The 17,652-nt window shown below is 35.4% G+C and overlaps 1 protein-coding gene across 2 annotated transcripts in view; it reads left to right on the forward strand.

Moving 5' to 3' along the window:
- Positions 1–17,652, forward strand: part of TTC27 (tetratricopeptide repeat domain 27) — a 161,005-nt gene that overhangs the window by 11,189 nt on the left and 132,164 nt on the right. For both annotated transcript variants that reach the window (XM_074537324.1, XM_074537323.1), the window contains exons 4-7: positions 5,839–5,979; positions 8,681–8,783; positions 11,040–11,204; positions 15,147–15,283. In XM_074537324.1, coding sequence (XP_074393425.1) covers positions 5,839–5,979; positions 8,681–8,783; positions 11,040–11,204; positions 15,147–15,283 — 546 coding nt within the window. The remainder of the gene's footprint in view (positions 1–5,838; positions 5,980–8,680; positions 8,784–11,039; positions 11,205–15,146; positions 15,284–17,652) is intronic.

Below are 17,652 nucleotides of genomic sequence, written 5' to 3' on the forward strand. Positions count from 1 at the left end.
CCTTCAGGTACTGGAGGGCCACAATTAGGTCACCCCAAATCCTTTTTTTTCCAGGCAATTTAATTTAATGTCTGGAAGAATGATACACTAATTCCCTATTGAGTAAGGAAATCCTGTTTACTTTGTTATGTTTCTGCAGTGGCTGGGAGTGTGATGCTTTGAAATGTGTTTGCTTATGCAGGGGTTGTATTGCAGAAACTAAGCTGGCAAGAGATTATAAGGGAAAACAGACTTTATTTCTAATGAGGGCTCCGTCAGACTTCCATATTGCTTCAGGGTTTAGCTATTTATGCATTCAGGCAGAAGTTTACCTTTATTTCTATTACTGTTATCTGTATTGTCTTCTGACATGTTTGTGTTGGTTTTTTTCCCAAGAGCACTACGCACTTACGTGCTAAAATATAATATCCAGTTCTCCTCCTTATTAAAAGTCTTAATTCAAAAGGTTTTGAATTATGTTTTGAATTCTCTTTATGTACTTTTCATTCCAAGGATTCTTAGTATATGAGCACTCTGTAAAAGTTAACATCTCAATAGTGACATTTTTTGTTTCCTTTAATCCAATTTTCCTTTCATGCATACACAGATATTCAGAGAATGTGGGTTAAAAATGGAGCTCTTAAGTTTCTCTGTCTGTTGTAACCTTGCATATTCTGTCATCAAGGTTGATACAATCCCTTTTTAAACAGATCATCCATTTTCTAGGTTTTCAAACTAAAATGATTTTTCCCACATCAAGGTTAAAGAATTACATCTTTGTGTTTCTTTTAGCCTGCTCTAAGTAATGTCACTAAATTTCACCTTTACAATGTCTCATTTATTTAATGAATATTTTAAAAACTCTTTATTTTCAGCACACTTATTGGATTAATCTTTGTTTCCAGGGTATATAACTGCTGCCATTTCTGTCCTTGGAAACATTCACCTTTGGATCAGGGACATAGTTTCATTTTTGCTCTTAACTAACTTCTTTTCTTACAAGTGCCGTAAGGCTGCATGAGAATTTTAGTGAAGAATAAATAAAATAACCTCTTTAAGATGAGTTGTTAGTGGGGCCTCTTGGATGTCTTCAATAAACAATATTCATGAGTGTGTGTCTATTATTTCCCTTTCCTCCTTCAGTCTAGCCTTCTCTCTAAACTATGGTTACATTCATGTACTCTATTAAGATTTGGGTTTATATCCTGCAGAGCTCACTTGTGATTTTCAGAGTCCAAACAAAAGTAGCATTTTATTTATTAGATGTATTTCAGTTTTCTAAAATAACTGTGAGACTATCACACCACTGAATAGTCTGACTGATAACATGCTGCATTTTTTAATGAGTGAATGTGGTAAAAAAAGATTTAAAAATACTGAATTCTACTTAAGGTGGATTAGTAGGTCTTGTTTTGATCTTGTTGGGGTTAGACTACAACATTATTAATGAGCTCAGTGCTTAAAATAAGTGGCTTATAGTAATGGGCTCCTTGTGTCTTAAAAAAGTTGTCACTGCCTCTGCATGTAAGGGAATAAAAGATTTGAAACTGTTGGAGTTGGAGCATCTTTATTCTGCCTTAGGTTTCAGAGCTTCTCTGTATTACCTCATACAGCTGAGCTCAGTATTTTTAGAGGATGAACTGGAAAATTATGTGTTGTAGTGCTAATGAAGACCACTGATGATTAAGAATGTTGAGAGGACAAGCTGCTTGATGCTTTATTTGTTGTCTGATTTCATATTCACAAATAGAATATATCTGGTAACAGTGAGAAGCTCCATCTGGAAGATCTCAATCTGTTAATTGATAATACCTGTAAACAACTGGTGGGAGTTCTCCAAATACATCTATCAACAGTTCTTGCTCTTCTTTTTGTAGCTTCCAGGCTGATCCAAAGGATAAGTTTTGGAATACAGTTTAATAATTCATTTTTTAAAATGTTTTTATTACTCATTCTTTTATGCATTATTTGATCCTTTTGCTGGAAGAGACTGAAATATTGCCATGCTTCTGTTGGAATCTCTAGTCATGGTCATAATTAATATGAAAAACACTAATGTACTATGTGGCACTAACTGTCTCAAATCCAGTGTGATTCCTTGGTCTTGTTAATTCAGTCTGTTGAGAATTCCTTTTTCAGGTCCAGATGCTTCTATTAGCATGCACTAGCTAGGAAGAAAAAAATCTGTGCTTGACCAGCAAGATACAGACTTTGAAAGTTATGCAGATTTCTCCCTCTTGTGGGGAATGTAAGGATGCATGATAAAGGCTAAATCTGGAGGCAGAGTCTTGTAAGCAAAGATAGTCTGCTAAAATTGCCTACAGTTTTGCCCTGCATTCTCTTGGTATGAATATAGAACAGACGGGGGAATCTTAGTGCAGTCACTTCAAAAATTCCCCCTTAATAGCAGAGCAGAGTCACCTCATGAACAAGGGAGGGTTTATGAACAAGAGCTTTCGTAACCAAAGTACTTCTTTGACATGTAGTGCTGTCAAGCAAGATTTGCGTGCAAGAGCTCACCATGGTTATCTTTAATCTGGACTCAGCTTTCCATAGGTAACGTGTAGGTGATTTGGCGTGTAAAACTGGGGACAGCCTCCTCTGTCATCTTGCCTACTTTTCAGAAAGTTGAAGAGAGAAGTATAAACATAACAGAGAAAAGTTATGTACAAAAGCAGTATTTCTATTGCATTAGAGTGTAAAGAGTGAAAACTGTTTTCAAGGACCAAACCTGTGGCAGGTAACCTCAGTACATCCTCTGTTAATCTGAAATGTAGCTCGCCTTGGCTTTGCTAAATGACAAATTGTTGTCGAGTAGTCTTTGTATTTTTAAAAATATGAGAAGCTCAGTATATATGGCTTAGTAGCCATAGGCAGCAGCTTCCTGATCTGATCATTTGTTTGTCTACACCCCACCTTTGCTTCCATTTAATCAAGTCTTCCCAAGCCTTTAGCCTGGCTTTGTCTACTTCTTTATGTCTGCACTTACCTTTTTATATACAGGGGAAGGTTCTCCAAGACAGGGAGAGCTGATGAAATGTTACGAAGGCCAGAGTGGTTCTCAATATAGAAGTAAAAGCATGCTGAATTGCTCACTTTGCTTTTAGTCTATCATTAGCAAGAAAAGAACACTAATTCCCTAAACTAAAATTCTCATACACACTATTTTTAGAGGTATTGAATGTGAATGGCAGGAGCTTTCTTCTGATTTTTCCCATTACTCAGGTGGCTCCAGTTGTGCAGGGAAATACTTTTTGAAATACTGTGAAAATTGAAATACACAGGAGTACTGTCCAGCTTGCAGTTGATTCAGGGCTTTAGTAGTAATAACTAAAAAGTAGCCATTAAGTTACTGTTTGTAAGTTGAATATAGAAACAAATAATCTCTGTGTTTCAGAGATTAAAAAATATTGATCTTGAATTGAGCTTAATTTGTGTGTATTTTGTGTGTTGATTTGTGATAGTCAAACAGAACCACTTGCCAGTCCAGCAGAAGCTAGAGGACTACTCCAGTGATTTCTCTGCATGTGTTATGAAGTAATTATCTAGTATAATAAAATGTCTGTGCTTTAAGAATTACTCCTGAATAAAATAATTATGCTTTGTGATAAGTTTGATGCAGAATAGAAAGACTCAAAAATCTAACACAGGTTTACTGGCTAAGGAGCATTATGTTAGCAAATCTTGGGTTGTGTCTGTTTTGAGATACATGAAATTTTGGAGCTACAAGATAGGTTCAATGCATTTTATGTTTAGGTGTTTAAACACAAGAACACAAGCTCAGAATTTCCTTTTGCTCTTAGCCAATGTTTTCGAGATTTGGTGGACTGCTGTTCTTAACTTTGCAGTCCTTGAAGCCATAAATCCTTAAGTATCTTTTTACTTGTAGCTGTTCTTTCACCTTAAAGACTACATCAGGGCAGTGAATTCTGCATGGCATGGATAATACAGTCTTAGAGCACAGGCTGGAAAAATGAATGTTGGTTTAAACTTTCTCAGGTAAAGGATGCCTGCATTTCTGCATGGGATTTATTTCATGAAAAAGAACATGGATTTGTTAAAATAGAAGATTGCATTTCTTTGGCTCTGGGACTTGTTGGCTTATTGTCAAAGCTGTAATATGTCATCTCAGCTTTCCCTTCTTCCTCCCTCATTCTTGTTAATGTTACATTAGCAGGACTGAGATTTGTGGTGAAAGGACCTGAAATGTGAATTTGAGATTAATTTGCTACTACAGTGCGTAAACAAGTACAGATAACTCTAGCATTGCAAGGCTGTTTCTGAAAAAGGTTTTATAACAAATCTCCTTTGCTTTCCTGTTGGATATTTTAAGTGTGGTCTACTCTGATTATAGAAAGAATCAAAAACATGCAGATAGGAAAAAGTTTACATTAAACTGAAAACTGTATTGAGTGTCCCACTATGTGTGTGTATTTGAAAAATTAATATTTATAAGTACTGATTGATGACTTTCCCCTCTCAAAATTACAGATGTTGATAAGGTTATTCCTTTCTGAATGGCCAGAGGTGCAACAGATCCAGTATATTTCCAGTTGACAGTTTTTTTCCTTTATTCTCTAGTGGTTTGACTGACTGTTGTGATCATAATTTTCCACAGTGGGATTGGAATGCCTGCAGTGATGTCGTACAGGAATTCCCCTTTGTCCCAAATCATTGTCTGCAAAGTAAAAGTATTTTCAATGTTAATGCTAACTAAAAAACCCCATAGTAAATCAGTGTAAACTTAACAGAATAAACTTAAAGATTACTCTGTTGTTAAAAGGTGATGTTGGAGATTCATATAGCATAACAATTTTTGTCTTTGATAGAACCTGTTGATACAGGTATTGAGAAGAGTTTCAAATAACTCAGGAATTATTTGTTTAGTTTGAAAAGCTGAAATGTGATTCAAGTAACTTATACCTTGGTTGTGTAGGCTGATTCAGAATCTTTCCCAGGCAAGTGACTTCAATGCAAGCTGTCATTGAACCTTCTGTTCTGCTTTCTCCTTTCCATTCCCCTTTGCTGCCCCTTTTATACCAACTGAAAACTAAAACCTTACTTTTTTGTTCATTAAGGAAATCTGTCATATGAGAGCCAGGAATAGACTGATAAATGGACATCTCCCTGAGCCTGAAGATAAACTGCTCAAATGCTTTCATTGTGTTAAAGGCAGGGGAGAATAGGTGACTGTCAGATGACAGTCACCACTGAGAGTCCCTGGAGAGCCACCTCAGGGCCATTAAGTGAAAGTGTTACTGTAGAGAACATCATACAGGAATGCATCCAAAGCAGAGAGAGTTTTTATTTATCAGACAAAGGGAATAAGGGCTCTGATATTGCTGCTCTGATGCCATTCCAATAGGAAGCTCCCTCAGGGGAAAGAAAACATAACATACACTGACAACACTGCAGGAATATCTAGTGTGTTTCAGTGCTGTAGGTTAATTTAATTATAAAATTGTTTTGTTTCTGTGATTGCAAATTGAATGGCATGGATTTACCAAGCTTTTCTCCTTAGATCATGGGAATGAATGTATTACTGGAATGTGGTTGGGGTTAGTTGACTGGATGACATGGCATTTCAGGTGGGAGGAAATCTGTGTCCTGCAGATTGCATTGATGTTATGTATCAGGACAGCAAGAAACAGTGTAGAATTTACCATGATTTGGTAAAAGGTTGAAACTCCTAGAGACAGAGTTTTAGGTTTTGTTTTGGTTTTGTTTTTTGTTTTTTTTTATGTTTTGAATAGACATTTTCCCTAAATACTTTAATAGCTTTTTTCTGTTCTATGTTACATTATTTTTTAATAAACTTAAGTTTCCTGAAACTTGTCTTTTTTTCCCCCCTTCTTTTAGCCAAAAATGCTGCATGCAGCTATTCTGAAGATGTTGGTTCTAGATGGTGAATCAGTTTATAGTTTGACTTCTCATCCTATTTTGCTGCTTATAGCCAGGATAATCCTTGTGAATTCAAGACACAAACTCACATCTCTCCAGGTAAGAAGTATGTGACTAATGACTATGACTACCAGCGACTGCTTAATTGGTTCTCTCATTCTTTTCTTCGTACCTCATTGAATCATTCTGACTTCTATTTCTTTCCTTGTAGCCCTGAGGTTCTTCCCTCTAAGAAACAGTTAGGACAAAGTGATTTCAATTAATCACAAGTATCTTCTTCTTAAAGATAAGCTAGTTACTCACTGTCTTCCCTAAAAAAGAGGAAAGAGGTGTTCATTAGCTAGAAAAATGAGAAAATTTAATACAGCCAACTTTATCCAGACTTTATATTTGGTGATATTATTTGTTAGGGGATTGCTGGGAATGCCCAGTAATGCAGCTTACATGTCCCTATACCCTTTTAAACAAGTTTTTGGATACTGTTAACCATTACTGTGTGAATTCTAACTCTAAATCTCTGTGTTTGTGTGTTAAAAACAAGCAGACATGGTGAAGCACTCTTAGAGGCTCTGTACCTCCCCTGTAGTTCGGCTGCAGCCTGGTTGGTAGCACGGCTCTCTGGAAGCGACGGACTCTTAACAGCAGCAACTTCTTTTTATTGAATTCCAGCTGAACAGAATTTGGCTAGAGATCAAAATGCCACATGGCCTCTCTTTATGCTTGGCTGACAACATCCATTCCCAGCTGGGTCTTTGTATGAGTGATGAATTAAACTGTGTGGGAGATGTTGGCTGTACTGCGTTTCTGGAAGCCAAGTTCTTCCATCGTTTTCCCTCTTATTCACAGATGAGTGCTGTTGAATTTCAGCAACTGGGTCAGTCAGATAAACAGCAAATGTACCTGGTATAGAGAATTCCCCTGATGCCTCCCCTAAGAATAACATAATGGGGAGCTTTATTCTACAGGGTTGAGGTTCAGTTATTTTTGTCTACATTAAGTTTGAATAGTAATTCAAAGGCAACAGCTGATAGGAAGTACTTTCATCAACAGGTTGATGTAGTAATTAAAGCTTGACCTTCTTGTTCTTTTCAGCTTAATTCAAAGGCGGCCTCTCAATACTTCTGCTGTTTTAATAGTAGCGCACATAAATTTAAACAAAGTAAAATGCTTCAAAATGTATTATCTAGAGCATTAATAAAGCCCTGTATGATACCTCACATGTAAGATTAAATGCTTAAAAATAATCTGTAAGTTTTCAACTTGGTTCCCAGAAAACATTGCTGATAGAATACTGTACACAGCTCAGCTGGTTTATCTGAAACTTTAAAAATGTATTCTCACTGATTCTGTGATTTCTAAGTGGTGAGCATAAGGCCTCAGGACATTGTATCATTAAACTGGATACTCCATTGTGTGGGAAAGTTAATAGTTCATTGTATAAAGCTAAATTCAAGTAATATGAAACTTGTTACTTAAATTGATTAGATTTCTAAATAAATGATGAAATGTTGGGATCTGACCTCTTTCATGAAGCCTGTTTGTGTGCTTTACTCTGTCCAGCTTGGTATCAAAAGTCATCTTTCATTGCTCTTGGAAAGAGATGCTATTATTCTTTTTGATAGTTCCTCTCTAGGGACATTAGCATCAGCTCCATGTAATTAGTTTAGATGTTTGTGCTTGAATACTGCACAACCCGTAGGTCAGTCTGGGGCATACCTGCATAAAAAGTCCAGAAGATGGGTGCCTCTAAAACAATCAAACATCTTTCATAGAAAATGTTTGGTGTGCTAGCTGCACCAGAATAAATAACAATCATTAGAGCCTCTGTAGAGATGTACTCTACATTCACAGATTATAATCTTAAGTATAATTTTGAGACTAGAGTACTGAAATTAACTTTTCCATGCATTTTCTCCTGTGGCAACTAGAGAAGAGGTTAATAGACTGTGGGGAATTTATGGTTTGTGTACACAGCTTTCTAAAATCAGATATTTCCTGGGCTGTGGTTCAGCTCTGCGTGCTGTGGAGTGATTGCTTAGTTCAGTAACATCTTTGCCCTTCTGAAGTTCACATACAGACATTAGAACTATCAGTTGGGATTGTAATGTATTCTCAAGAGCAATTCTGCTCCCATTCTGCCTCTCTCAGTCTAATTTATGCTGCCACCTGAAGAAATAAAAAAAGGTCAAATAGAAGAGGTAAGAATGCATAGAAGGGTGACAGTGGATTATCAGAAATACTGAATGGCTTCTGTACAAACAGTAACTAAGTAGTTAGGACTCTTCAGGCTGGAAGATTGCTGAAGAATGAGATCATGGCTTTCTGTTAAAATAATCTATGTGACAGAAAAGAAGATAAGTAAGAAACAGCTGGATTTGGGGTTTTGGTTTTATTTTGGTCCTTTTCTGTTACAAGAGTTAGGAGCTATGAAATCCAAGTAGCAAGTGACTGCTCCAGGATAAGTGTATGCAAGTATTCCTTTTTTCTGCCGTTCACAGTATTTGTTACCAGATGGTGGTACTAAAGATTTGCAGGGTTCAAAGAGCAGTTAGAGAAATTAATAGAGGGAAAATCCATAAAACCCTTGGAGCACCATAGAACTGCCTGGATCTGTTCATCTTTATGCTAGGCTATGTTTTTTTTTTATAATAAAACAGCTGTTTTAGACAGGTTTGATTTTTGAAAACTAGAATTGAATAGATCACAAAGTCTATATTTTAAAACCACTTTAGTTTTTTTCTTTTATTTTCTTAAAGGTCTATACTTGCTATGCACTTAAAGTATCCATATTTTCTTTCAGACTTTACCTTGGTGGACTCTAAGATGTGTAAATATTCACCAGCAGTTGTTGGAGGAGAGATCACCTGAGCTATTTACTCTTGCCCAGGCCTGTATAAAACAAGGTATATTTCTAATTACTTATTTTATTGACTTGCAGCATCTCTTTTAGGATATCACAGGGGAGGGGAATTTGTAGTCATAACTGTTAAAATGCTCATCAGACATTTGGGTAACTGCAATGACTAGAGAGGGAGCAGAATTTCACTTAAATTGATATGGACTTGAAAGGCACATGCTATTTTTCAGCCTCTCAGATGAAAATGTGATTGTAGACAAAGGTTTTTTGACAGTGACTTGTTTTGAGACTCTTGGATATGGTTCTCAGAGATACATGATGTAAAATACACCTGAATATTTAGTGAGTTTCTTTCTGGTAGTTGTTGCTGCCTGGTGTCTCTTACCCATTTATTTTCTCACTGAAGCCATCTGTAATTTCAATCAAGTGCCTTCATAGTCCATAAAATACATACTTCTAAACCTTTTATTGTCTTTGAGTAGTGAGTGTCTTGAATCACCCACTTGCTTGTCTATATCAAGTTCTCAAGAAAACTTTGTGTTACTAGAGAAAAAGACCTTCAAATTCAGGAGAAATTACATTTTTCTCAAATGAAAGATGTCTTCCATCACCTGAATAGAAGACAGCTGCAAGGATTCCCTGCTGTTCTGAAGCAGCCATTATGCAAAACCAATGGGATTTGGTGCAGTTTCCCATCCCTTTGGCCATGTGCCAAACGTGGTGTGGGTGCCAGAAGGATGTCATAAATTTGGGACATCAGTGCTTCTGGGCCACTGCATCAGGACTAGTAATGATGTGAAGCTTTCCTCAAAGGTCCTTGAAGTCTCAAAGTGCCTAAGGCTAAATAGCATTTACTCACAGTGCTTGATAGGCTGTGACTGCTTCTCAGTGTGCCACTTGAGCTCATCCTAGGGCTTTAGCACAAGTAATCTTGTATTCACGTCATTGAACCTTGCTAGCTGTGGAAAATCTAGTTGTAATGCACAATTAAACACTATAACATGATTTTTTTCCTTTGAAATTATTTTGTGCCACTCCATTCAAAAGCTGAGGTTTTGTGTGGTTTCCACCTGTACTTGCATGTCCAATATTTTATAGGCTTGGAGTAATATTTTTAAATTACTACTTTGTGTTTTTTTTTTTTTTAATTAAATCTCATCTTTGAAAAAGTTGTTACTAGCCAGGATTTATCTATGCAAATTTTGATTTAGTGAATTAAAAAAGCTGTGTAAAAACTATATTCAGACTTAGCAGCTTTCTATATTAAGTGAAAGGTTTTAAGGATTAACAAGTACTAACAAAAAAAAAGCCTAGGAGGTTTGAACAATAAAATCTCTTCATGCTAGATTTGACTGCCAATCTCTAAATTAAAAAAAAACATTAGAGAAAATGTTTAAAAGATCCTCGATAATACTGTTTTTTATAGTAAGACTTTTAAACACCATTAATAAAGCTTATTTGAAAAATGAAGCATAAGAAGCCACCTCGATGCTGTAACTGGGTAACCAGTCCTTTTTAAGTACTGTGATGCTGTAAGATTTTTTTGAATTCTTATTATCTAAATATTTTTGCAAAATACAGAAATAAAGCATGAAGCCCAAAACTCACTTCCATTTAAGACTAATCAGATGAATAATTTTCAACTTAACGTCTGTATTTGCAGGAATATTCTCTTGTAACTTAATGTACTTTGATAGAACTTATATATATAAGAAATACAAATGCTTTTATGCTGAATGAAAAAATTCAAGTCTTCTTTCTCAAAGACTTCAGATCTGTTCACAGAGCTATTTTTTCCAGTACAGATGGAGAACATGATCTTTATCACTCAGGAAGTTGATGATCATTTAAAAAACAAACAAAAATTCAACACACAAAACAACCAAACAGAAAATGGCTGAAAATGACCATTCAATGCTTGATCTGCTGTTGAAACTTTAATTAGAAGCTTTGTACTTAAGGGATGGGTATTAGTTCAGTATTTTGTTCTTATGTTCTTTAAAAGGTCCAATACAATTGGAGTTGTTTCTTTTCTGCAGAGGTGATATTTCCCACTTCAGCTTTGCTGTTAAATATAAGCAAAGATTGGACTTTTCTTTTTTCTGGTAATAATCCTTAGATGTAAAACTTGAAAAATGCTTTAAATCACATATATCTTCTATACACTGTTAGTGAATTTTTAAATGTGTGAAAGTGTAAAGAGCAACAGACTTTCTCTCATGGTAGATTGCTAAAATGGTATTTTTAAAATACCATTCTCTGGAACTGCATTCTCATATCTTTTTTTTTTCTTAATTTGCAGTGACAGAAGCAGAAGCTTTGTTCACAGGTGGTGAAAGCTGGCACTTGGCAGTTCAGTTCCATCTTGAGTCTGCCTATACATTTTTGTTTTACTATGAATATAAAAAAGCTAAGCACTGTTTCAATATGGCTAAAGACATAACAAAACTGCAGGTTAATCTTACAGGTAAGTTTTGTTTGTAAAGTATAAGAGGATGATTGGTTCGACCAAACTAACCTATGGCTTGTTGTGGCCTTTTGTGACATTTCCAAGGAATAAATAACTGTACTTTGAAAAATCTTGATGTTTAACAGGTAGGTCTTACTTGTCTTCCAAGAATTAGTATTGCTTGCAAGAGAAATAGGACATCTAGTTAAAAAAATCATTCCAGAATGGTTATTTGAGGAGTTGGGGTATTATAAGCATTCTTCCTAGTGTTTGATGTCAAATTCTATGTCTCGTTGCATCTGCTGCTGTCATGATGAATATTTTTTGTTTTGTTTGTTTGGAGACACTTACAAAGGTGTCTGCATGATATTTGATGCAGTCTTTCACCTTTTGTGCCACTAGCCTAGATCTGCTCTGTGTAAATAGCTTTTAGAAGTCACTCCCAGGACTGGTATGATCATGGAAAATAAGTAGGGAAGTTAAATTTCTGATGAACAGAAGTCACAAGGATTCAGTCACTATGGAGACTTTATAATTATCCTTTCAGAACCTATTCTTTGGTGTCAGGGGGATCAGAGTGCTGCACTTAAAACCTTCCATGTATAGATATTGATCTATGGTCTAGCTGGTCCTGCTAGGCAGTCAAAATGACATAAGATCACACCTTTTCTTTGTGAGAACTTGTGATTATACCTGAGTAGAAATGCAGAAAATCTTGATCTGGTTTTTTCTTGTGGGAAGTGCTAAGGAGCTGAAACGTGCAACTTCCTTACCTGTTATATCACTGTATGTCACAAGGCTCATGCTCCTTCATATCTAGGTTGGAGATGCAGCTAATCCTATTTATATCATGAATCATTTTAATAATTTAATTTAAAATACCCGAAGCCATCAGCAGCAAAAAAAAAAAAAGCTAAAGCACACAAAACAACAAATAATAACCCAAAGAAACACAAGCTCTCAGAAATTATGTGGAACTCCATGCTCAATTATTCAAAAGTTTTAAAAGCTTACTTTGAAAGATGTGTAATGAAAATAAAATATAATCGTTTGTATCTGAAGGAAATCTATATATTTCAATGGATCCTATCCTCTTTTCCCTGTATGCATGTGGTGTGTTCCAAGTATTTATTGCCAGCTTGGTATTATAAAGTACTTTTCTTTAAAATGAGTCAAAAATTTTCTTTTCTTTTTTTTTAATTAAAAACGTCAATACCTATGATGATACTCTAGCTACAAAAATGCAATTAACTGAGAATAAGTAAAATCAACGAGACAGTCTTGGTGTTGGATTTTTTTTTCCTTTAAAGGAGATCTTCAGGTTTTGAATTAATAATTTCCTTAAAACCAACTTAGGAAAAAACCTTCTTGTTTGGAGAAGGAGAAAAAAGATTGGATGCAGTGGAATTATTTATATTTTTTATTACTTTACGAAGAGGTTATGATGGTCCCAGAGAAAGATTGTGGTGATACAGTATCTTGGAAAAATGTTTTGAAACTCCTAAATGTTCTGTGGTTTATCTCCATAAATCTATTAACATAGTTATGTCTAACCTGAAGGCAACTGAACTGAACATGTGGGAATTGTTGGCATTCTAGACAAATTCATTTGACATGCATGTTTGGGCTAAATGGCAGGAATGTTGCATCATCGAAAAAGACTTTGGTTTAATGTAAAAATCCAAGCTCTAGGAAAGACATTTTTAAGGCTTTTGGGAGGGATTTCCTAAAAAGGAAAGGATTTGGAGAGGTTTATATGCATTAATGGTTGTAATCCTTACTAGCTGAGTATTGTATTACAGCATGGAAATATGTATTGTTCTTACAACAGAGTTTTTAGGGCCGATATTTTCCAAAGTTATTTCAGTAATGTGTGAATAAATCATACTTGGTTTGTGTAAGTTTTTTAAGTCCCATTAATCCAAGTATGTATAGTGTTCATCTTTTATAGAAAAGCATCGTTATGCTCCTCACATTGAGGCATAACCATCAATAACTCTACAAAACAATTTCCAATATCCTTCTTTCATATAAATTTAGTGAAATGAAGAGTAGTAATCCAAAATAAATTTAAAATCGACAGATCTAGAGGATTAATAATTCTGAACTCTGAGATCTGTTTATTCTTTTCATACCCAGTAACGCATCTCTGGGAATATGAACACATCACTTTAAATATGAAACAGAAAGTGAAGTTTCTGTGTAGGTTCCTTTTACTTTGGGAGGATATACCATAGAATGTTAAGGGTTGAAAGGGACCTTAAAGATCAAGGACAGGGGCACTTCTCAGTACAGCAGGTTTCTCAAGGTGTTATCCAGCTGGCCTTGAACACTGCTGTGGTGGTAGTGGTATAAACCAACCAAATTTTTTCTCAGCTTTAACACACGTGATACATATTTTTCAAGTAAAAACCAGTATTTTGTCCCTGTAATAGCAAGAAAGTCTTAGGTTTAAAAAATGGGGTGGGAGGTGTGAGAGCATAATTAAATCCCAGTTTCTGAGTGGTAGTAAGCAATTTTATTGCTATCCAGAATAACTTTGCAAGTGTTTCCTTCAGCTGTTTAGGCAGTAAGACATAACATGAAGTGAATTACAGCATAGTGATTTTCAAGCAATATTAAAAAGGAGGATTGAATGCCACTGTGTAAAATTAGTAGGAATCATTAGACAGTATTTTGCTCTGTGTGTCTCTCTGCAGTGTGCTGTGTGATTTTCAAAGTGATATTTTTAGAACCTTTTTCATTTCTTCATAAACTCTTAATACAGGGCTTTTCCACTAAAAGGGGTAATTGGCAGAAATGGAGAAATCAGTTTAATTTCTGGCTTCCCTGCTCATCTCTTTCCACTTTCAGGAAGAAAAGTTGTGTGCCTGCTATTTCAGTCCCTCTGCTGGATGAGGCTTATGGACTGTGGCCTCAGTCACATGTGCAGTCAATCATCTTTACCTCAAAGATTTTATATACTGAAAATTTTTCAAAATTATCACAAAAATAAGAACTTTATTTCATCTTAATTGGTTCTGCAAAAGCAGCAGATGGATTGCTAGCAGTGGATTAGCTCTCATTCCTCCATTTTACATTGTATTACAGTAATAATGAACAAGCAAACCTTCAAATTTTATAGAGTAATTTTTAGCTCCATTTTTAGCTCTGGTTATGAGCTAAAATTCTGTTATTTTAAGTTATTATCCTGAAATTACTCTCTTATTTCTCTGCATTTTACAAGCAAGTTGCTAACAGAAGAGGAACAGATGTTTTTCCTTACAATTTGGTATCAATGTCAATTACCACTTTAAAAACTAATAAAAATTGTCAGTGGGTCCAATAAGGAACTGAAGAAACAACTCTGGGTGGGGTCTCATGTTGTGCATTCTGAATCTTGGTTAATTCATTATAGAGCCTTCACTGGTTTGCTGTTTCACTCACTCCTGATATTACTTTTATGGTATCTTATGTGCTGTATTCTGGCAACTTCATGTCTGTGATCCTTCTTCAAAGGATCTAACTCTTCAGATGAAGACTTGAAATATTTAAAATGATGGCCTGTAAGATATTTTTAAGATATTATGGGATTTTCATTTGCATAAATATCTCCATGTAGTCACTAACTTCTAGCAGGCAAATTGAACAATTGTTTCTGGTTTATTGCTTGGAAATAAGCAGAGAAGTGGTGAAACTTGATGACTAGGAGTTTTCAAAATGCTGGGTTATGGGGAATTTCATTAAAAGCAGCTTTGCTAGACCTACATAGCTGTGTTTGTAACGTGTACTACTTTGTGTGTTTGCTGGCAGTGAGAACACTGCAAAGAGATCAAGCAGAGGCTAACCACTGCTACATTTTATAGGTTAATTCTCCATGTATTTCTCTATTTTGTCTGGGGTTTTTTTGGTAGTAACTCTCTAGTATACTATTAGAGAACTAGTTTGTTGTGTTCATTAATATAAACATATTTTCTGTAGGTGCTTTGGGGAAGAGAACACGATTTCAGGAAAAATATGTTGCACAGCTTATTTTGGATGTCCAAAGAACAGATGGATTCTTCCTTCCTCACAGTGAACTAAGTCCAGCTGCAACACCTCTAGAAAGCTTGACAATAGTATGTATCTGAGAAGAATTGTTTTAATTTCTTAAAATGAAAATGTTCTGAGGCTTTTGTTGGGTGTCTACTAGAGAAAAGTGTGTTGTGCCTAGAGAAACTTAGCTGGGGTGTTTGAAAGTTCATGAAAGAACTGTGGCTCAGTAGTTTGCGCAGTATTAAAGGACATGGGGTAAAGCAACATATGAATGTCTGCAAGACAGATGTGGCTACTCAGCTAAGAGCATGTTTGCAAATATCATCTTCTACAGCTCATGCATTAATTTTTAGTGACTAAGAATGATGGAGCTAGGAAAACAGGTGAGAGGCAGATTTTCAAAGTAGTCTGCAAGACATCACAGGATTTCAGAGATTCCTGTGGACTAACAGACGTATTCAGTTACAGTGCAAAGATAGGAAATTGCTCTGTTTATTCCTGTGGCATGAATTATGTGAGTTGGTCCTACTGATCTTAAGGGTGTACATGATGACTTCAATTATAAATTGCTTGAGAATCACAGTATTGATTTAGGATGACATTTTTCCCCATAAGGAGATTTAAATTTATTTGAACTTCCTGAAGAAGCCAGAGATGAATTGAGCCATTATGGTCCCAAGTTTATACTTCAAGTAGGAAAGCCTTTATTAAAAAATACTGTGCCTTGGTAGACTTCCAGGTCAAGCAGGGATCTTAAGCAAAAAAAAATTGTCAATAATTCTCTATTTCAAAATTGAATGCATAAATATCTTAGGAGACTAATCTAGATTTTTCTTGTTTGCCCATTACCACATCCTTGGTGTTGCATTTGATTTGATGAAACAAGGTTGACTAAACATGTGACAACTTAGGCTTATGGTAGAGCTACATATGGCAACCCCTTGTGGGATAGTGAGAGCTCGGGAGGCTGCCTGGTGAATGTCACACTTAGTTATAGACTTCAGTTACAACTTACCTAGAACTAAATGATAGGATGCATTGTTCTTAGAGTTCCTAATTGGGATATTGTTTGAGTGTTTTTTCCCAGTTACTCACAAATTTCTGAAGTATTTGCTCCCAGGTCAGTTGCTGTGAAAGGAAAGCCTCAGGCTTGAGGTGATGAATAAGGACTCTTGATATGAAGTGGTATGTTAAAATAGTTTGATCAGTTTTAAACAATTCAGAGCTGTTTTTATATTTTAAGGAATGGAAATCAGGCTTTCAAGTTCTGGCATACAGTTACAGTTGAGTTCAGTTGATCAATATTTGTAGTGAAGCTAAAGTAATTAGGACCATTTATACAAGTTAGGTTTTTAAAATTATTTAGACCTGAAGGAGGAAATTGTAATTTATATTACACCTGATGAAGTATCATTATACTAGTTCAAAATTAATTTTCCACTGGAAGTGTTAGATAATCCTTCTATAGTTTAATACAGTAAGAGAAGAAAATGATGGTAATAAATTTGACTTTAAAACTGTGAATATCTTACTTATCCTCTTAAAATGAAAACTTATTTTCTTCACATTCTCTGTCAAATCACAATTTCCTTTCATTTATATAGTGATAAAATACTGTTGATAAATGCATTTAACTCACTTCAAAGCATTCCTGTTTGCTCTTTGTTCTTCTGTGGACCTTCATTTTGATCTTGCCTACGGAAGATATGAATGAGAAACAGCTACTGCTGGGACACTGACGGGAAATTAATAGGAAATTTGAAAAACTGTTAATATAAATCCATTATCTGTTTTTAATAGTTTGTAAAAACTACTACTGGTAACTAAAAACCAGTAGTATGATAATTGGTTTCAGGACCAGTTTTGGTTTGGGTTTGTTTTTCAAGGGGAGAAGGAAGAAGTAGTATTGCAGCTACTTCCTCTTTGCTTGCAGCCAAGGAAATCTTTCATTATTTTCAAACAAACACCGATTCTATGAACATGTTAATTTGCACTTTTCAGACATAAATTAGATTATATTATTTTCTTCTTCAGGTTAAATAAATGATAGACAGTGAACTGCAGGTAGCTTTTTTTTTTTTTTTTTGGTAAAACTAAAGACTCTTTAAATAGAAAGTGTGTTCCGGAGGAAATTTTATGGAAAATCACAGGTAGTTGTCTAGGAGTAAAGGTTTTCAGAATGTGCTGGCTCAGTGAGATCTTTTCAGTCTCTCTTGTTTTTTGGGTTTTTTTAATTTACCTTTACTGCCAGAAGTCATGGCTTATGTAGTTGGCTTTTACTGATACTTAAACAGGAATCCTTCAATTCCCAGATGTCCAAGGTGGCTAGCCTGAAAACCCACATTAATGACCATAACATCAATTTGTTTCAGTTGTCTGTACATATATAGTAGAGGATGAAATTGTTGATAATTCTATGAGTAACAGCTTGAAAAGGGAAGCTGCCTTAAGG

Source organism: Zonotrichia albicollis, chromosome 3 (assembly GCF_047830755.1).
Source record: "Zonotrichia albicollis isolate bZonAlb1 chromosome 3, bZonAlb1.hap1, whole genome shotgun sequence".
In the NCBI taxonomy this organism is placed as follows: domain Eukaryota; kingdom Metazoa; phylum Chordata; class Aves; order Passeriformes; family Passerellidae; genus Zonotrichia; species Zonotrichia albicollis.